The following is a 22012-nucleotide window of genomic DNA, read 5'->3' as shown; positions in this document are numbered from 1 at the left end:
CCTTGGCCTGCTTGCAGTCCTGGCAGTGCTCATTAATGTGCTTTTGGCACTGACAGGACTGATGGAGCTGCTGGCCAATCCAATTGGCTGGCAGTTCTGAGGGCAGGAATTCTTCCTCAGTGAGCGGAAGTCCCACACTGCCCCAATTTAACCCACCCGCAGCACGTTATGGCTGTGGGGCGGGCTGGCCAACTTTGCTCCTCCCCCCTCCAACAATTTTCTGCCCTCGGTCTCTTCAATCTGAGCACAAACTCTCACCCACATTTTGCATGGTACTGACAGGGCCAGCATTTTCACTGTTTAAGGTACAAGACTGGCTGCCTTCATTTTTCTGCTCTCTCCCTCTCTCTCTCGCTCTCTCCCTTTCTCTCTCCCAGACTCTCACAAGTTGACGTGTCTATGAGGTTCAGGGACTGTAACCTGGCACTACAATGACTTCCTATGGACTCAGCTTCTCCAAAGCCCTTCTTCATGGCAATGTGAATCACATGGGCCCTTTATCCAGGTAGAAATGCTAATTAACTATCTTTCCGACCTCCAACTCCATTCAATGTTAAAATTAAATAGACAGTTTAAAGTAAAACCATTTACCAAAACTTGACACTCCTAACATCTCCCTGTGACTTGCAGATGAATAATCTATCCAAAGTCCACACAACTGCCCTGGTCATTGTTTACAGTGTGACTATCTTGCACCTTCTTCCCAGTAAGGCAATGTGGATTCACCTTTAACAACCAAGCCACCCAAGCTTGTTGTTGGGCCGAATTCAGAATAAGTTACATCATTCCTCCATTTTACCCTAAATTAAAGGGACAGTCCCAAAACATAACCATCTTACAAACTTCAGGAGAGGTACAAAGTCAACATTTCAGGTTGATGATATGAATTGACAACAACAGAAGAAAAACTAACATTTATACAGTACCTTTAACATAATAAAACAACCCATATTGCTTCACAGGAGCATTATAGAATAAAATATGAAACCAAGCCACTTAAGGGGATATTACGTTAGAAGAGCAAAAGCTTGGTTGAAGAGGTAGATTTTAAGGAGTGTCCTAAAGGAGGAAAGTGAAATGGAGAGGTGTGGAGAGCATATTCCAAAGCTTAGGCTCAAGACAGCTGGAGACACAGTCACCAATGGTGGATCAATTAAAATTGGAGTTGCTCAAAAGGCCAGAAGTAGATGAACATAGCTACCTTGGAGAGTTGTAGGGCAGGAGGAGTTACAGAGATAGGGAGGGGTGAGGTCATGGAGGTATTTGAAAAGAAAGATGATTTTTTTAAATCAAGATATTGCTTGACCTGGAGCCAATGTAAATCAGTTGGCACAGGGGTGATAAGTGAACTAGACTTGGTGTGAGTTCTGAGATGGGCAGTAGAGTTTTGGATGACCACAAGTTTAAGGAGGGTAGAATGTAGAAGACCAGCCAGGAATACGTTGGAATAGTCAAGTCTGGAGGTAACAATGGCATAAATGAGGGTTTCAGCAGCAGATAAGCTGAGACAGGGGTGAAGTCGGGTGATGTTATGAAGCTGAAAATAGGCGGTCTTAGTGATAGCACAAATATGTGATCAGAAGTTCACTTCAGGGGTCAAATAAAACACCAAGGCTGTGAACAGGCTAATTTAGTCTCTGACTGTTGCCAGGGAGAGGGATGAAATCAATAGCTAGAGAATGGAGTTTGGAGCATAGACTGAAATCAATGGGTTCAGTCTTCCCAATATTTAATTGGAGGAAATTTTTGCTCATCCAGTATTGGGTGTCAGATAAGCAGCCTGATAATTTAGCAATAGTGGAGGAGTTGAGAGAGACGATGGTGAGGTAGAGCTGGGTGTCTTCAGTGCAAATGTGAGAACTGTGACAATGTCTATGAGGCGGCTGAGAAATAAGAGGGGCTAGGGATAGATCCTCAGGGGATACCAGAGGTAATGGTGCAGGAGCAGGAAGAGAAGCTATTGCAAGTGATACTCTGGCCATGATTAAATAAATAAGAATGGAACCAGGTGAGAGCATTCAACCCAGCTGGATAATAATGTAGAGATATTGGAGGAAGATTGTGTGGTCAAATGTGTCAAAGGCTGCAGACAGGTAGATAAGGATGAGGAGGAATAGTTCACCTTTATCATAGTCACACAGGGAGCCATGAGACTTTGATTAGAACTGTGGCATGGGCAGAAACTTGATTGAAGGGATGCATACTCTAGGGATTCAAACATAAAGTTCCAGGAAAGATGGGCACAGATCTGGAAGGTTCAAAGACATGTTCAACACATGTTCAAAGATTTTGGAGAAAAGGGAGGTTGGAGATGGGGCAGTAATTTGCAAGCACATAAAGGTCATGGGTTGATTTTTTTTGAGAGAGCCAATGATGGCAGATTTAAAGGAATGAGGGACAACACTTGAAGAAAGAGAACCATTAATCATATCAGTGAACATGGGACCAGGAAGGGATGTTGGGCGGTCAGCAGTTTAGTGGGAATGAGGTCAAGGGAGAAGGAGATGCACCTAATGGACAGGATGAGCTTGGAGAGGACATGAGGGGAGATAGGAGAGGAACTAGAGAAAGATGCAATTTCAGGGCTTGGTCAGTGGTGAACTTTAGAGGATGTTCTGGCCCAGTGGCCTGGTTGAAGGGAAGGAGGCAACTGATTGGATGGTTTTGATCTTAGTGACAATAAAGTTCATGAACTTCTCACACTTGTTGTTGGAGGCAAGAGTGGAAGAGACTGGGGAGGCAAGAAGCATTTGCCAAGATCTTCTGCCAGAGGGTTACACCCCTGGAAGATGTGCTGGGGGACCTCCTGGAATCCCCATGCAAGGACTGCATGGGAATTGCCCGGGAAGTTTCAACTTCCGTTGGTACAAACCCCACCCCACCCCAATACCTCAATGGATCACAACCTCACCCAACCCCTCTCCACAACCGACTACTCTCCTGGCCTCCTCTACAACCCACCCCGACCACCCAACCACCCCCGATTCATAGTCATAGATGCTGCCTGACCTGCTGTGTTTCCAATATTTCCTGCCTTTATAATTGGCTTGGACCAGATTGAAATATTTCCCTTTACATTTCCCCCATGATAATCTAGTCTGAATGCAGTTTAGATTAACAGGTTGAAATTCTCCCTTTTCCAACATCTGTTAAAGGTCATAAGCGTTTGGGCAGTTTCATGTAGCACACAGCACAAAATCTGCCATAATTTGGCACTTATCTCACTCATTAAAGACAAAATGATTCATTATAACATTGCCTAACCCTAAAATATTCTAAATGATGATATCTTACCACCAGTCAGTCAGTCTTCCTTTACAACTGCACTTCAAATTACTGAATAAATGTAGCCTGAGAGCAGTTGTACCGTGTGAAATGTCTTTGGTGACAGCATGAATTTCCTTCTAATGAATGAATTGGGATGAAACTCAGGGCCTTGGAGCAGAATTTTATGTCAGTGAAGAGAACTTTTTATAAAAACGTATAAGCTGCCTCTGACCAGTTGTTTTATATCATTAAACAGGGAAACAGAGTGGCACACATAACATCATGCCTTTATTACTACTTTTTTAGGATAGTTGAGATGGACAATGGAAACACTGATGTAGTACAGAGTGAGTGTTCTGTGAAGGGACGAGAAAGGACTAGTTATGGAAGAAACTAGTTAAAACCCAATTCTGCTAATTCTATGTTCAGATAAGCATGGATTGTTTTCAATGGTAACATGGAAACTTGGACTAGAGCCAGCTTTTCATTTTAGTAGGGAAGAGTGACCTTGGTGCTTCCGATCTGGCCTGGCTCCAGCCTTCTTTCAGTGGGAGGTTATTTTATTTTTTAAAGTGTCACATTCCAACAAAGATTACATGATGGGCTACTAAAGTAGCATAAAATTATATGAAGAGGTTTAATTGGATCTGTAAGAGTTGCAAATCTAGTTCCTCCCATGTGAAGGAAGTTGGTAAGCCCTATGAACAAAATATGTCAGTATAACCTGCAGTTGTCTGGAGCAAGAAGAGGTAAGCAAAGAAAAAAATCATAAATAAACAATAAAAACAGATAAAATGTGTGTGAACAGTTTTCCAGCAAGTGAATATTGGCTTAGAAATTGCTGTTGGTGTTATTAGTCGACAAATATTTCACACATTTGTATGACATTTAATATCATTGAGAAATATCATGCAAATGCTTAAGCCTTTGTCTACTATATTTATCAATAATGATTTCTAGGCTATAGTATTTGAAACCATTTTGCTTTCTGAGGATAGATGTGAAAATCAACCAGCTTTTTGATCAAACATCATCTTCATCATTCAATTGCTTCCATAACTTCCATCACTAGTGTGCGGGGTCCAGTCATGATAATGTTGCTAACTGCTTTGTAGTCCAAATGCATTACATGCCTGCTGTTCACAGAAACAACAAACTGTCTGACCTGATAGAAAACAGAAAATACATTTTAAAAATGTGCACATATAAATGTAAAATATACACTGCATGACAACTTTCACACTGCAGTACTGAGCTATTCCCAACCCCTCCCTTCACTCAACCTACTTGCAACTGAACCCACACATTGGCCCAAAAATGGTTGTGGCATGCCTATGAACGGTGCCCACAAGTTGCTGAACATGCGAGATGGAAAAGCTGCAGTGTTGTCTACAAGGAATCTAGATCGGAGTGAGCAGGGTGAGTAATTGTGTATCTCCTTAAACAATCAGATTGCAGGATTGTGCAATGAACAGTGCAAGGGACAGTAAGTTAGAATGGTGAATTCAATGTCAAAGCAGGTACAGAAAGAGAAATAAAGCGCTGAGTTTTCCTGGTTCCACAGTGGTGTGCCTGGAGATGGGGGAGCCCAGAAAATAGTGGAGCAGCAGGTCAGGAAGCTCTGCAATGCATTCCCACTGCCAAGGAACTTTCCCAGGCACGGGGAGGGATGTGGATAGGCTGTCCACACCACAGAGGGGGGCAGCCAATTTAAATAATTAAGGCCCTAATTAAGGGTGACATGGATGGCCCACAGATAATTTGCCAGTGGAGGAGTGACCACACCACACCCCCACCCCCACATTGGGTGAGATGACTGCCAGTTCCATGGATGTGGCCTCTCTGCGCAGGTTGGGGCCAGCAGCATTGGACCAACAGCACTGGAAGTCCACCTGCCATTCTTAATAGGATGAACATGGAGGTGGCCAACTTGAAGCCCATCTGCAGAAAAATAGCTCTGTTGGTCTGGCTCCCAACAGACGCAGGCTCAGGACCCCCATTTGGTCCAAACATTGCAATCTCAAAGGCCACAGGAAAATCCTACCCAGAGAGAGGAAAAAAAAGACTTCTGTGTCACCCAGACAAAGCCATTCAAAGTGTCAATAACAGGAGTTTTACCTCACTTCATAGCTCTTAATTTTGTTCAAATAAACATAGGTATTGAAAGAATAGATCAAAGAAAGAATAAGTTATTATAAACCCATAAAGATGTCAATAGGTCAAAGCAAACACTCCTTTCTACCTATGTAAACAAACCGCTGCTAAGCTAATCCATTAGTGAGTCTTGGAGTTCAGCTAAGCATTCATAATGAGGGCATCTGAAGAAACAGATGTCTGGCAATCTTTAATCACCTAGCTCATTGGTTCTGTACATAGTGCATACTGGGTGAGTGAGCATGGAGGGGCATGTGTTCAAGGGGGCATGGCGGGGGCATGGGGATATGAGAGGGTATGGGTTAGACCTTTTAAACTTACCTGTCAAAAGGTTCCCAAAATCAGACTCTGGTTCACGACTTCTCTGAGATGCCGTGAACTATTCTTCCTTCCAAAATGACCCCCCACTCCTCAGAATACTGAAATAATCTTTAGATTAGTTCATTCCATGAACTTATCCTCTTACACTATTACTGAAAATTTGATTTTCCCAGCCAATATGAAGATTAAAGTGCCCTTGATTACTGCATTATCCTTATTATGTGCACCTTTAACTTCCTGAATTATACTCTATCCTCTACTACAATAATTGTTACGAGGATTATAAACTGATAGTTTTGATCTAATGATTCTTATTTGCTAAATTTGGGGAAGGAGTTCCAGGAGACATATGTCCAGCTGATTTAGATTTTTTTAATTCCTTCACAGGACATGGCACTGTTGTCTAGGTCAGCATTTTTATTGCCCATTGTCAAATACCCTTGTCGCAGTGGTGGTGAGCTGCCTTCTGGAACCACTGCAGACCATGTGGTGTAGGTACACACACATGAGGTTATTAGAGATTCCAGGATTTTGACCCAGCAATAGTGAAGGAATGGCGATATAGTTCCAAATCAGGATGGTGCGTGGCTTGGAAGGGAACTTTCAGGTGGTGGTGTTCCCATGGATATGCTGTTCTTGTCCTTCTAGGTGGTAGAGGTCGCAAGTTTGGAAGGTACTGTTGAGGGAGTCTTGGTCAGTTGCTGCAGTGCATCATGTAGATGGTACACACTGCTGCCACTGTGCATCAGTGGTGGAGGGAATGAATGTTGAAGGTGGTGGATGGAGTGCTAATTAAGCAGGCTACTTTGTCCTGGATGGTGCTGAGCTTCTTGAGTGTTAGAGTGCCATAGAATTCCTAGCCTCTGACCTGCTCTTCTAGCCACAGTATTTATTTAGCTGATCTAGTTCAGTTTCTGGTCAATGCTAACCCCAGTGGGGGATTCAGCAATGGTAATGTAATTGAAGGTCATGGGGAGATGATTGGATTCTCTCTTGTTGGAGACGGCACTTGTGAGACACAAATGTTATTTGCCATTTATCAGCCCAAGCCTGAACGTTGTCTAGGTCTTGCTGCATATGGGCAAGGATTGGAACTTTGTTGTGCTTTGTTTTGGGATACACTTCTAACTTAATGTATTTTGTTTTGTCCTTACATTCCAACATAGTCATACTTTAAAATACTATGTTTGAACTATACTTTTGAGTTAAATTGATTATTCATTAATGAAGAAGAACAAACACAAGCCTACATTTTAGAAATATATAAATTGGGACCCTTGTATATGGTTGTCACCTCAGCTGTGTAATCTCTAGCCATATTTTATTGCTGGTTGCAATCCACACTTAGCGCACAAACTCAATAAATGTTAATGTAAAGATAATATCAGTTGGGGTAAAATGCCTGTTTGTCAAAATAGTTGCTTTTATACTGAGGTATAAGATTAAAATGAAGTTCCTAGAAGTGCTGTAAAAATTGTACCCTCAAGGGTTCCTTTAGAATTGAGACATTAGACTTTAAGTTTATTGCAAATAAGGCCATTCCTCAGTTTAATGATAAAACTGGTGTGCACCTGTGCCTGCTTTAGATTATGATAAAGATATCAATATATTAAATAGTTATCTTTGGTATAGGTAGCCTGCTGAATGATTGAACATTATGCTAATCCCGAGCCCAGCAGTGCCATTCTGTAACCTGCTAGCAGATTCCTGTAACCCAGCAGCACCAACCAGTTCTATGGCAGCGGCAATTAAAGTAGCCTTAATTCAGGGAATTTGAGATTGTCTTTGATCTTGATGGGAGGGTGGAGCAACCATAACCTCTTCGGCAAACATCTCCGTGAAGCAGCGCAAAAGTCCCAGGAAATTGTGGTGCATAATAAATCGTGGTATAAGTCATTCATACCATTAATCCTGGAATCTCTGCACCATAATAGCATCACCGTTTTCAGGAAATTCTGACTTTATGTTAAAAAGTCCCAGCGTCATCCTGTTGGTCAGTGATGCAGGATCCGTGGAACAATGCAGCAGTCCCAATAAAGGGGCCTTTCGCTGATGTCGCCCACCAGTCTGCTGTTCAGGAGGCCTCACATGTTAACGTCATACACAAGAACCTCGAAGTTGAAATTTGTAGACATATGAAAATAATTGAATCCCGAATGCAAACTATTGTGTAAAGTAACTGAAACCCAGCAGTAATACACTCACACAGCAGGTGGAGCAACAGAGTCATGGATGCAAAATGTGTACTGACACGGATTATTTATTACTCAAGTTTTCTTTGGAAGTTAAGCGAAGATCAGGGGTGGGATCAGTGGGTTGCAAAAAATATTATGATACTTTTTAAATAAAACACAATATTCTCAATATTACAGATATTACTGTGTGCTGCCCATCAATGGATTTCCACGACGTGGGTCATACAAACATGAAATGCATCATTATAAGTTATAATGGAAGCTGAGTCAAGCACAGCATTTAAGAGGGAATTAGATGGAAAGCTGAAGAACCGTATTAAAGGGCAGAGGGAAAGTCTTTGGATTAGACCAGATAGCTATGAAGGGCAGCTAGTAGTGGCGTGATGCCCAAATTGTCTCCTTTTGTGCTGACTTTTCACAGTGTACAAAATGATGAACGTGTTTCTTTTCGCTTACAGAAGTATAAATTTCCGTCATAATCTTACTGGTGACTTTCTTAAGATCTTAAGACCAAGAGTAGGCCATTCGGTCCATTAAGTCTGCTCTGCGATTCAATAAGATTATGGCTGATCTGATGTGGCCTTAACTCCACTTTCCTGCCTGTCCCCATCACCCTTGATTCCCTTGTCAATCAAAAATCTGTCTAGCTGAGTCTTGAATATATTCAATGATCTAGCCTCCAGTGCTTTTTGGGGAAGAGAATTCCAAAGGCCAATGACTCTCCAAGAGAAGAAATTTCTCCTCATCTCCATCTTAAGTGGAAGGCCCCTTATTTTTAAACTGTGTAGCCTAGTTCTGGACTCCCTGTTGAGAGGAAACATTTTCTCAACATCTACCCTGCCAAGCCCTCTCAGAATCTTGTGTTTTAATAAGATCACCTCTCTTTCTTCTAAGTTCCAATGAGTATAGGACCAACCGGTCCAATTTTTCCTCATAGGGCAACCCCTTCATCCAGGAATCAGCCTAGTGAACCTTCTCTGAACTGCTTCCAATGCAAGTATATCCTTCCTTAAGTAAGGAACAGTGCTCTAGTTGCGGTCTCACCAATGCCCTCTACATTTCCAGAAAGACTTCTCTACTTTTATCCTTTATCCCCTTGCAATGAAAATCAACATTCTATTTGCCTCCTAATTACTAGCTGTACCCACATGCTAATTTCTAGTGATTCATGTACAAGGACACCCAGATCCCTCTGTACCTCTGCATTCTGTAGCCTTCATCCATTTAAATAATATTCTGCTTTTCTATTCTTCCTGCCAAAGTGGACAAGCTCACATTTTCCCACCAGATACTCCCATCTGCCAAGTTTTTTGCCCACTTGCTTAACATATCGATATCCCTTTGCACTCTTTGCATACCACTCACAACTTTCATTCCTTTGTGTCATCAACAAATTTGGTTCTGTTGTACTTTGTCCTCTGATCTGGCAAAAGGAGACAAGAGTTAACCTGATGAGGGTGAAAACAAAATCTGCTTCTCCTCAAAGTATTCAATTCAATATCAACGGTTCTACATAATTTGGTTACACAATGTGAACTACCTGAAGTTGCAATTTATGGGCATATAGAGAGATTTGCAGTAATTGAAACATTAGACATTTACATTATTATTTCATTTTGGGTGTTTTTAAATAAATACTTTAGTCTTTGAAAATTAAGTCCAGTCTTTGAATAGCTGATGGGGGCAAAGGAGAACACTACTTGTTCAATGACTAGAGAGAAGTAGATTTTATTCTAAAAATGTGATTAAACTGCAATACAATAAACATATACGAGAATATCATTTCCTATTTGACTCATCGTAGATTAAGCCAGAGTACCTATCTCGTTTAAAGCTCAATGCCTGAAGCCTGGCAGTAAAATAATGGTTACATTTTATTTGTCATTGCTTGAGGTGTGAATCTAGCTTTCTCCAGTTAACACTAGACTGAATCAGGTTTGCCTCTGGCACTATTCTGAAAAGTGCAACAGTCAAAGCCCACTGAATAAAGCAGTAGCAAGCACTGCTTCTGAAATATTTCATGACTCCTAGAAATTGTATGCTTGTTTTTATTGTTTTACTCATCATTTTATCCTCAATAAGAAATGCTGTCAGATTTTAGTCCTTTCAAATCCTGATTTAAATGTTATAGTTAAAAGTCTTAAATGCCCGGATTCTGCATTAAGAGTAACAGTGAGGCTATCAGCCTCAATGTTACTATGGAGCAAATCAAAAAGCAACTTGAAGCATCCACACATGCACAGTTAAAAGTGGAAATCTGGAAGTTACTGCCCAGTTTGTATTGCTCCTCCACAAGCTGCACCACACTGTTACCTCACTGATAGACTCAGCATTGAAGTCAACGTAAGGGTGCGAAGCTGCAGCACTTATTCACTAAACATGCCTGGAAAAGTCAAGGCTCATGTAGTAAAGTCTTTCCTGGACTCGAACTCAAGTTCTGTCGAAGGGTCATGAGGACTCGAAACGTCAACTCTTTTCTTCTCCGCCGATGCTGCCAGACCTGCTGAGTTTTTCCAGGTAATTCTGTTTTTGTTTTAGTAAAGAGGAGGTGAATTCTTAACTGTGCATTTATAAATCTTGTATCACTGAAAAACAACAGGCAGAATTTAAAGGTCACGGTGGTGGGCCTGCGAACAGGCTGGAAAGCAAATGGCAACCCTGCCTCAGCCAGTTCTGGGAGACCTGACAGGGTTAAATCACAATTAGGCAGTCCACTGGCTGCCATTGAAGGTCCCAGCTTCACCAGGGGAAAATTCCCCCATGGGGCGAATTCCCACTCAGAGAGCCATTGGCCAGAGTCTGGCAGCTCGCCAGGACTGGCAGTGCCATCAGGAACAGTGCCTTTGCTGGAAGCCTGAGGATGAAAATTGTCCCTGGAAGCCCAGGATGAAGGTGAGTGGAGCAGGATTGCAGGGGCCAGTCAAGGATGTGGATTCCTGTTGGTCACTCCCTTGCTGCTGGTGGCTGCAGGCATATCTGTTATGATCGCCATAGAGATTGATTATTTTTTTTAAAAGATACTTGAATTTGTGGTGACCGACTTAAAGGAATTGCATGACAAGATTTCAAGTTTTAAGACTTTCACTGTAATAAATTAAAAGCAATAAACATTACTTAGTAGGCAACCAATACTCTGAGCTACTGAAAGGATAACCCTTATTACTGTCTTAATGCAATTGATAACACCATGTAGCATTCTGTATATTACAGTAGGCTTTCCTCAGGATTACAGTCTTTAAAGGACACAGCCCACAATCGCTCCCAACTTCCAATAGGTCATAATACCTTAAACCAGCTTATACTTCACCCCTCTCCTATTTTTACTTACTTCTGTTGAAGGGTCATGAGGACTCGAAACGTCAACTCCTTTCTTCTCCACCGATGCTGCCAGACCTGCTGAGTTTTTCCAGGTATTTCTGTTTTTGTTTTGGATTTCCACCATCCGCAGTTTTTTGTTTTTATCTCTGTGTTTAATTAACTGCCACTTCTCTTCAAGAAATGCCTACCTTGAAGAAGTATTGCTCTTCTCTCCGACAGGATTTCCATATCTCTCTTTTGCCTTGTTCACCTTCATTGTTTTCCATTTCTCTCCTGGTATTTGACAAGGTGTTTCACATTCTTTTAGATAAGATCACCACCTTCAACACCTCTTTGTTCTTTTGTCTGTGACATCTTTTGATTATCCGCTCCTATCACTGCTTGCTTGTCCCTACAACCACCCCCACCCACCCCCCCCCACTTCTCTCCCCCCCACCCCCCCACCTTAAACCAGCTTATATTTCACCCTTCTCCTATTTTTACTTAGTTCTGTTGAAGGGTCATGAGGACTCGAAACGTCAACTTTGTTCTTCTCCGCCAATGCTGCCAGACCTGCTGAGTTTTTCCAGGTATTTCTGTTTTTGTTTCCAAAAGGTCATGTCTCCCCACTTCGCTGAGTCGTAATGTCGAATGGCCGCCAAAAGGCACTTCCCTCAGTTTTCGGGGAGCTTCCAAACCAATTACCAGCAGTAAGGTCCACTCCAGTGATTTGGAGCTGCTAATTGCTTCTACAAACTATCATTATTGAAGTGGGGCTTTTGAGCAATTATGGGGTTAAAATGATTCTTGAACGCTAAGCTTATTAGTTGCAAAAGCAACTTTATTGCAGATGTCACACATTTTGTTTCAGTAAACAATATCACAAATACATCTCCTGAGAACAGCTTGCTGGATCACTGGTGCTTAGCACCCACTTTGATCCAGCAAGTCTGTTCTGGACAGACCTACTCAGTGCTGATGTTATTTCCACAACTGAAAACAATGGATCCTACCAAGATGAGCTGTCCCTGGCTCCAAAGTTGATCTTTTTGTAAGAGATTTCTCTCCTTCCTTGACATGGGTGAATGGTCATTGTTTGGGGCCATTTGGTTCTGAAAATGGCCTCCTCCATTTCTTAATTTGATTACATGATGGTGGTTATCCTGTGTCATTGTTGTGATGTCCGAAATTCCAGTCTTTTTAATAGTATCAGTTCTGTTGTAGGCGGCACTGTGATTGTATCACAATTAGAATAGTATATAAGCTGCCTGAAATTGTATCGTTGGAGAAGTCTCTTGGTTTACCAGTAGAGATTCTCTCCCCACCGGTGTAAAAAATAAAGGCTGCTTGATGTTTGAATGAAAGACCCTGTGTTAAGTGTTGGTTTAAAATAGTCCACAACAAATTGGCGACGAGGGTGGGATCCCACTGAGGACGAGAGAAATGGGCGAGTGACAGCCGAGCCACCACGTGAGTACCTTTTAAATTACCATGCGTAGTTAGGGCAAAGCCAAAACCGCCCACGATCCACTGCCCTGAGTCCAAGAGAACTTAATGGTCTGAATCAAACCTCAATCAATGGGTAAGGGTTTGGGTGAAACGTGTATAAGATACTCGGTAATGGTTGCAAGTAACGTGCTCACTTCCGGAGGAAGTGAAGTCGAGGCGTACCACTGACAACAAATAACCCAAACCAACAATGGCCTTGGAAAAGAAGTTAGAACTCGAGTGGGGCCTGGAGGGATGGTTAACTAGATATCTAGGAGAAAATAATCCGAAACTCATACGAAAAATGAGAGAGGAGGGGGTAGAATCCAGATGACCCGATTGGGAAACAACAGGCAAGGTGGAAAAAAGGAAAGAAATTTGGAAGAAAAGGTCGCTTTGTTAATAGTCAGGGCATACTGGGATCTGAACAAAAGGTGCAGAAACACATCTGCTGTAGCTAACATTTACCCAGTACCACCAACAGCCCCACAATATGGGACCAAAGGTCCAGATATAAACAGTGAGGCGTATAATTATGAAAAAGACAAAGAAGGAAAATATCCACCTTCATCATATGACGGCTGCCGTTGGAGTAGCACTAATCAAAGTAGAAGTTGTGCCCAGACCCCGGGATGCCCAAGGCCAACCGGGACCGGTCGGATTTAGAACAATATATGTCCTGTTTTACCCAAGTGACAAAATCAAGTTATTGGAAATGTTGCCAAAACTGACCTCCCCCCCCCCCAACTCCACCCCCCGTCAGAGCAATGAACTCTTTTGGGACAAATTGAGAGAAATGTGGATAACCCACCAATTACATAATCAGGGCATAGCTGGTCTAATACGTACTAAAATGCCTGAGACCAAGAGTCTCAGATAGCGTTTGATCATTTTAAAATAGCAGTGACTACCACACTGGGAGCTGTGCCAGTGAATTGGGATATAATAATGGGAGTAACACACAATAAAAGGGAATCAGCACATGTCAATGGGGAGATAAAGTGCACGTCCTATATAGTACCCTCAGGCGTACAAGACCCAGCAAAGAACGATGCAGTATTCTTAAAAATGTTTAAAGACAGACTGAGCAGAACACATCAGGATGTAATATGGACGGGACTAGTCGCGATGCAGGGTTACAACTCCTTAGTTAGATGGGCTACGGGCATAGACAATTAACAGATGGCTAAACTAGCCGCAGCAGAGTCAGTGGCAGCCGTGGTAAAAACAGGAGGAAAAGGTGACGGTTGCTATAATTGCAACCGTCCAGGACATAGGCGCAATGAGGGCCATATGCCAAAAAAGGGCAATAGGCAAAAGTGTAGGAACTGTAACAAGCCTGGCCAAGAGGCCAAGGGCTGTTGGTCAGCCGGTGGAGACAAAGCAGGATAGGACCCCAAACAACAATTGGTTCCTCCAACTGGACAAACATCCAGTATGGAGGACATGAACAAAAACCAACTGATCAAGAAAATTAAAACCCCGAGTCAGAAACAATAGGCAGCAGTGGCCGCCAGAGAGGACCATGACCTCCGAATATATTTAGCAGCGCTGTTAGGGGGCCGGCAGTGTGAGGTGCTAATAGATAGAGGGGCCTCGGTGTCCATAACAAACTTGAAACTTCCTCTCACCAAACATTTAATATTAATACAGGGAGTGGGGGGAAAACAGGTTAGGGCTTATAAAAGTGAGACACAATTATTGGAAATGGGGGTATAATATTCCCCGGTACAAGTATGGGTATGTGAAAACCCTGAAGGGACAATCTTAGTAAGAGATATACTGAGTGAACTAAACTTGTTAATAGATGTTGTTAAATACAAGAGAATAATATTGAGAGACCTAGGGGAAAGGATGCAAAGTCCAGGCGCCCAATACATGGTACAAATATCCAGCACAAAGGCCCTAAGCCAGGATTAGAGCAAGGACAGCAAGTGGGGACCACTGTGTGAGGCGATAGAAGGGGTTTGAGCAGAATCTAAACAAGGCTCTGGATGGTAAGGACGGAACCGATTAAGATAACGGGTCCGGAAGACCAAGTCCATAGACAATGCCCAATAAAACCAGAGGGAAGGGAAGCCATGCAGAATATAGTGGCAGATCTAGTAGAGCAAGCGGTGTTGACAGAAACCATACTGACCACTAATTCCCTTATAGGGCCTGCAAAGAAACTGGATAGATCATATCGACTGACAGTCAACAATACAGCCCTTAGTAAACACTCCATAGTGGCAAGTCCCTCCACAATATTTAATGGATTAAAACCTGAACACAGAGTGTTCACAGTCTTGAACATTACCAGTGGGTTCTGGTCCATACCATTGGATGGTGAGTCACAAGAAAAATTTGCATTGATGGTACAAGGGAAACAATGCACTTGGACCAGTGTCCCACAAGGATTCCATAGCAGCCCTAATATGTTCCATAGTGTAACGAGTCAAGCACTGGAAGGAGTGGATTTGGCAAAGTATCAAAGTGCACTTCTACAACATGTAGATGATATACTGATAGCCTCAGAGGATGAAAAGGGACACATGGGCACTCTAATATGCACTTTGCAGGCCCTAAAGGAGGCAGGATTTAAAGTAAATCTGCAAAAGGCACAATTGGGACTACCACAGGTTAAATACCTGGGACATGAAATTAGTTAGGGTTGTAAGGTACTCCCCCAAGAAAGAAAAACCGCCATCAAAAACAGTCCAAGACCGATGATCGTCAGAATAGTGAGGAAGGTGTTAGGACTATTTAATTACTACAGAAACTTTATACCAGACTGCGGCAACCACGGACCAATACAACGACTAATAAAGGGAGGAAGGCTGGCAACAGGAAAGGTGGATTGGGGACCAGGACAGGATAAGGCCTACAGAGAGTTGAAGGCTGCTCTGACATCAGCCCCTGCCCTTAGATTGCTCAATATGTCCCAGCCATTCCACGTGCACGACAATGTGGATGGAAACTTCTACAATGCAGTAATGTGCAGGAGTATGGCATGGACATAAGGTCAGTAGCTTATTATTCCACCCAGCAATTCCCAGTAGCCCAGGGTATGGCAAGTAGCCGCATTAGACTGTGCAGCATGGGCAGTGTAAGTCTGCGAGCCAATAACCATGTCAGGTCAGATAGTGTTGCACATGTGACATACACTGGTAGAGCTGCTGAACACAGGGAAATTGAAATTTGCCTCAGACAGTAGAAGAGCTGCTGTTGTCTGGGGCCATTTGGTTCTGACAATGGCCTTCTCCATTTCTTAATCAGATGACATGATGGTGGTTATCCTGTGTCATTGTTGTGATGTCTTAAATTCCAGTCTTTCTAATAGTATCGGTTCTGTTGTAGGCGGCACTATGATTGTAACATAATTAGAATAGTATACAGACTGCTTGAAGCTCTGCATCATTGGAGAAGTCTCTTGGTTTACCAGTAGAGATTGTCTCCCCACCAGTGTAAAAAATAAAGGCTACTTGACGTTTGAACAAAAGACCCTGTGATGGGTGTTGGTTTAAAATATTCCACAACAACTATCATAATGGGAGGCCTGTAAATTCACAGTTTGATTGACAGCTTCAAGTGCTTAAACAGAGATTAGCCATCATTGATGCAGGGCTTTGAATACAAATGTTTGTTTTTTTTATAAGGGATAAAGTACTTGAAGTGATTTAAATGTATTGAGTGGGCTTTTATCAATGAAAGTTTTTTTTTAATATTGTGAAGTCTGTAATAGATACTTAGAACTTCATTTTATTTAATCTCGCATGGGTCCTGAGTTCTGCCCATGTTGGATACTAGGTGAGTTGGCATGGAGGATGTAATGGCAAAGGGTGATGTGTAGGTTGGCATAAATTGGCATAGGGATTATAAGGGGCCATGGGGATGTGGGGAATGAGTTAGCATAGAGGATATGAAGGGCCAACGGGGGTGGATAGGTTAGCATGGAGGGTATATGGGGCCATGAGGGCTGGGTGGGGCATGAGATGTCATGAGTAGGCATGGAGAGGGCTTGGGGAGTGTGGGGGGTGAGGGCGTGTGAAGAGTGACAGCTAGAGGGCCTTACTGTTTTTATTATGACTGGGACAAAGCCCCAGAGGCACTGAGGCAGGCGTTTTAAACAGCTCGCCTCGGCACTCATCAGCCTCTATAGCTGCCTCCTCAATGTTTCTGGGGGCTGGTCTCAACTGCAGTTAGCACCCGCTGCCCTCGACAACCACCCCAAAACAAAAATCCAGTGGTTTGGTGGAGTTTCTCCCGAGTTGGGTTTGGGGAGTTGGAAATTTTCCCGACTCTGCACACCTGACTCAGTTAAGCCAGCTGCTCTTGCCTTTGTTTTCAGGTGTGAACTACAGTATGCACATTTGAATAGCCTCTCCTGGATCCCTCCTGTCCCCATGGTAACCAAGCTGCACAGGCTTGTTGTTGGGCAAAAAACATATCAGATCACAGTATCCTCTTCATTCCTCCATTTCATCCTGAGTTAAAGAGACAGCCCAAAACATAAGCACCTTATAATGCCTTGCATTCATGATACATCTGGCAGGATTCATATGGCCCAATTTGCCTACATGCCATGACCCCTGTCCGCTGCTGATTGAATACCAGTAGTGACAGGATGAAGCCCTTAAGTGGCTGCCTTTGGGCAGGTAGCGTTGAGGACTTAACTGGGGAGAGTCGAGAAGGTGATGGGGTCTCCACCCTGTACCTTCTCGCTCCATAATAGAGCCACACCTCCCTCACCTCCCCCCGCCCCCTGGGAGTTAAATTCTACCCAACCTCTCTGAGACTAAACATTTTACTTTATAAGTGTGCAATCTTATTCCTTGGAAATTTAATTATTGTTGGAGATTATTTTTAATTTTCTTTCTGTCTCTTATATCTCCTTTATCTCTCTATTTTAATCCTGTCTTGCTTTCCCTCACTTTATTTACCTTTCTATGCATGCTTTTACAGTAAATTAAATGTTTTAGTTTATAATTCCTGGTTTAGACTGCATGTCTCAGTGAGGATTCCTGAATCTGATTGATTTAAGAGTCCTGCTCATACAGGCCACAGATTATCTGCAGAGGACACCAGGCTGGATCGGACATCCGGGGAAAGCAAGTTACTGCTCAAAAGCTTGTGAAATGTCTGTAGGCAGCTGTTAGTGTAATGAATAGTGTAGTGAGTACCTTCACCACTGACCTCAATATCCGGACCAATGTCACCACAAATTCATCCTTATAAGTTGTACAGTATTAATCAGCACATAGTGAACCAAAGTTGTGTCAAATTATGGACTATTTAGCCACCTTAATTAAAATGCAATCTGGTCTGAGACAAACCCAACTTGCCTTCCAATGCTAGAATGTTACAGTATTGTTGTTCACTCACTTCTCTAATCAGTGGACAACAATAATTGCACAACAACAAGAATTGGCATCTTCCCAAGTTTTCTGATTTTTAAAAAATTTATTTGCTTGAATTTGTTCTTATTGACATAGTGCTTATCGTTTTTGCTAGTGTGGTTATGAGGGGAGTGCCCATAAGCATGTAGCTAGGACAAGTGATTACCTGGTACCATAAGCCTACTTGTGGTTTGCATGGTTTACTCTTTGCTACAATTAAGTCAATTAGATTTAGCACTCCATGCACGAAAGGGATAGAAAACAGTTTCCTCTGTTGAGGAAAATGGTGATGTTTTCTTTTCTCCTGCAGTTTTTTCTCTTACTAAAGGTTGTGACTCTTGCACCTTTCTGACTCCTGACCAAGTAGTCAATATTTTTCCATGAACCTAAACTGTGAAATTTTTAGGCTGTTCAACCACAAGGAAGATCACAGACAAACCCCAATTTTGTCCTTGAATGTGCACTCTTAGCAGTGGTTATTTGGTAAAAATTTGGAATGGGCATATTTTGGTAATTTTTGACCATTTTTAATACAGAATGTATTTGAAAATTCATTACATTGCATTTTAAATTGAAGATGTTTCACAGGTTTAGAAGTCTCCTTACAGTCAATGTTCCAGAAGCTGAGATAAGGAGGAGTTTGTGTTATTTTACTGCCCAATTTTTGGTGTTAAGGCATGAAGCCAGATTTTTGTGGAGTTGGGTGCACTCTGGAGGCCTTTAAAAATGGTGGGCAGGGCCCGATTCCAGGATTTCAACCCCCATTCCTGGTGCAGAATAAGGGTGTGGGTGGTAAGCCTGCACCCTGCACTCCCAACCTGACTGGTTCCAGTGTGGGGGTGGGCATTTCATATCAGCCACAATTTTTGTGAAGTCAGGCCAGCTTCTCGCAGACTCGTGGTTCAGGGTGCATCAAAGCAGTCATGAACCTTAGTCCAGATTCGGGAACCTTCTGAAAGATATGCTTAAAAGGTCTTACCCATGACCCCTCCATGCACCCCATGAGGCCATCTGGGGAAACAGATGTCTGACTATTCCCAGGTGGCCTCATTATGAATGCTTGGCTGAGCTCCAAGTCTCACTAAAGGATGAGCTCATCAGGGGTCAATTTAGGCAGGTGGAGGGGGAGTGTTTATTTTGATTGATTGACATCACTATGAGATTATAAAAAGTTATTCTTTCTTTAATCTGCTTTTTCAATGTAAGTTTATTTGGACACAATTAAGAGGTGTGAAGTGAGGGAAAGCTTCTCTCTTTCTGATTGACATTTTTATAGGGTTGTGAGAGCAGTAGTTTTTTCAAAGCAGATTTCTGAATGGGTGTTTTTCTCATGATCATTTCAAAAATTGCCACTGTTATTATATTGGTCATTGCTTCTGTTCATATTGCATACTGGATCAATGGGCATGGAGGGGGCAAGGGGAGCATAGAAAAGGCATGGGGAGTGGGTGGGGAGGATGAGGGAGTGTGAGGGCTGAGGGCCAGGGGGCCTAACAACTGGGCTGAAGCCCCAGAGAACCAAGGCAGACCTTCTAACCAGTCCTCATCAGCACTTGCCCACCTCCACGGCCACATTTGACCTGCTTCTGCAGTTGGCAGGCCTGACTTGATGCTGCCTCCGCTTCCTTGGAGGGAAAATAGTGGTGATGGACATTTCTATGGCGACAGGTCTGCCAAGTTAGGAAATTTCCTGACTTGAGCTTCCTGCTTCATTAGTAGTGATATGATTCCTGCCATATTTGTGCTGAATCAGAATTATACCAGTATTAAATGGATTTTCTAAGTTCTACCTTTACTGAATGGCAAGTTTCCCAAAAAGCCAAAGAGCCACAATGTCATGTTAGTTCACTTAATGTATTCCCTTGGTTAACACCAGCACATAAATCAGCATTCTTTCAATGTGCAGCTCTATTGCAATGACACCAGCATACAATTGAATGCTTGTTTTTCTGGCAATTGTCTAATGATATATTAACCATTGAACCAAATCTGTTTTTTCTCCTAAGTGCTTTCTGAGTGGTAATATTACATCAATTCACTACTATCTTGCTACAGGAGTCTCTTTGGGCTAAAGTGATATGAACAAGCTGTATTTCTTGTGCAGCTGCATATGCCCTGCTTGCTTTCGGACACATGTAGGCAGTGGAAGGGAGAGTACATGCCCCATATATGCTGTTATTTTGAGAGAAAGCAGTATCCATGCCCATTCCTGGCATGCCACTACTTTTGCCTCTTCATGGAAAGCAGATACCAATGATACTTCTTCTTTCAGCTTCTTCTTTCATTTTACTTGGGGTCATCTCAATACTGGTTGATCATCCTTCTTAGGGATTTTCCATACCCACCCGCCGCCACGATCTTCCGGTCCCGCTGCAAGTCAATGGACTTCTGGCTGGGGTGCCAGCTCACCCGCGGCAAGTCCCACCCTCGACATTCCACCCGGAAAATCCCAGCCTTCATCTCCTCCTGTCAGTCACCCATTCATCTTCCAATCCCACTGTGTTTAAGTTTCTCACCACCGCATCTTTCCATCTGGTCTTAGGCCTTCCTCTTCTCCTTCTTCCTGGCAGTCCCATTTCCATGACTCGCTTCATCACATTTCCTCTCTCTCTTCACAACACATGACCATATCAGTTTGATCTCTTCCTGGCTACTTTCTTCAATGCTTCACTGACCCTCCTGATGTACTTGTTCCACATGTTCTCCTTTTTCATTAGCCCACACATCCATCTCAGCATCTACGTCTCATTAGTATCCAATCATTGTTCCTCTCTTCTTGATGTTACCAAAGTTTCTTCACTATTTAGCAAGGTTGGTCTTATAGATTCTTCCTTTCAGTTTCAGCGATACTTTTCTGTCATACAACATTCCACTGCACTTCTTCCAATTACTCCAGCCAGAGTTAAACCGTTGCTTAATTTCCATTTCCATCACACAGCCACTGGCGCAAGCAAGTCAGCCTATGTCAGTGCCGGTCCCAAGGCCAGATGAAAAGGAAAAGGTTAGCGGCAAGAAGAGCATCCGGGTGTAAAACTACCTGCCAAATCCAAGCGCTGGTTGAAATGATGGCTGATACGAATTATACTATTGAGATGAATGCAACTGTGTAAGGTACTTAACTGCAAGCCAACTCCACTTGTTTAGAGGTTGGATGAGATAGCTTCTTCAACTCTGGAATCTCAGGCCTCTATTGGAGTAGTGTGAGCCATGGAGGACAAGCAAATAGTTCCTTATCTTTGTAATGGAGGCTTCCACTGCAGATGTCTCTGGAGCTGCCATATATTCCAGACAGACAGAGTGAGTGATGGTATGTGCTATGAAATGCTGGTCAAACCCAACACAGTGGGAAGGTGGTAGTTTTTGATTGGGGTCATCTAGAGTAAGAGAAGAAATTAGATACCATTTTGAGAAGAAAGGATTCACATAACTCAGTAGAAGGCATGAATATTTCATGAAGAGTTTCTGACTGTTAAAGTGGAATATAGTAGAATTGGACAAGCAGAATGTCATCACAAACATACCATTAGCATTTACCCTCCAACTTTCCCGTGTTCACCTTCCACAGCTTCCATTCACAGGATCTACAATGTTTCCTCTTCATTGCAGGTGAACATCATAGTTGGAGATCTGTACACTTGTCGCCAATCTTTCCAGGCTGTTATAGTCATTCAAAATGCTGATAGTAATAACTATATCAATTGCCGTTGGATGCAATGAAACCCAGATTAAATGAAAACCCATGGGAACATCACCACCTGCAAATTCCATTCCAAGCCACACACCATCCTGACTTGGAACTACCTAGCCATTCCTTCGCAGTCACTGGGCCAAAATCCAAATCCTAACAGCCCACTGGGTGTTCTACAACACATGGACTGCAGCAATTCAAGAAGGCAACTCACCATCACTTTC

The 22012-nt window shown here is 42.8% G+C and overlaps 1 protein-coding gene across 1 annotated transcript in view; it reads right to left on the bottom strand.

Annotated features, from left to right (window-relative positions):
* Positions 1-4194: 4194 nt before the first annotated feature.
* Positions 4195-22012, bottom strand: part of LOC121287519 (DEP domain-containing mTOR-interacting protein-like) — a 75931-nt gene continuing 58113 nt past the window's right edge. Inside the window, exon 9 of the mRNA XM_041205453.1 lies at positions 4195-4432. Coding sequence (XP_041061387.1) covers positions 4307-4432 — 126 coding nt within the window. The 3' untranslated portion in view covers positions 4195-4306. The remainder of the gene's footprint in view (positions 4433-22012) is intronic.

Source organism: Carcharodon carcharias, chromosome 14, assembly GCF_017639515.1.
Source record: "Carcharodon carcharias isolate sCarCar2 chromosome 14, sCarCar2.pri, whole genome shotgun sequence".
NCBI classification, from domain to species: domain Eukaryota; kingdom Metazoa; phylum Chordata; class Chondrichthyes; order Lamniformes; family Lamnidae; genus Carcharodon; species Carcharodon carcharias.
Note: the sequence above shows the minus strand (reverse complement) of the source record. Positions and strands in the feature narration are given on the sequence as shown.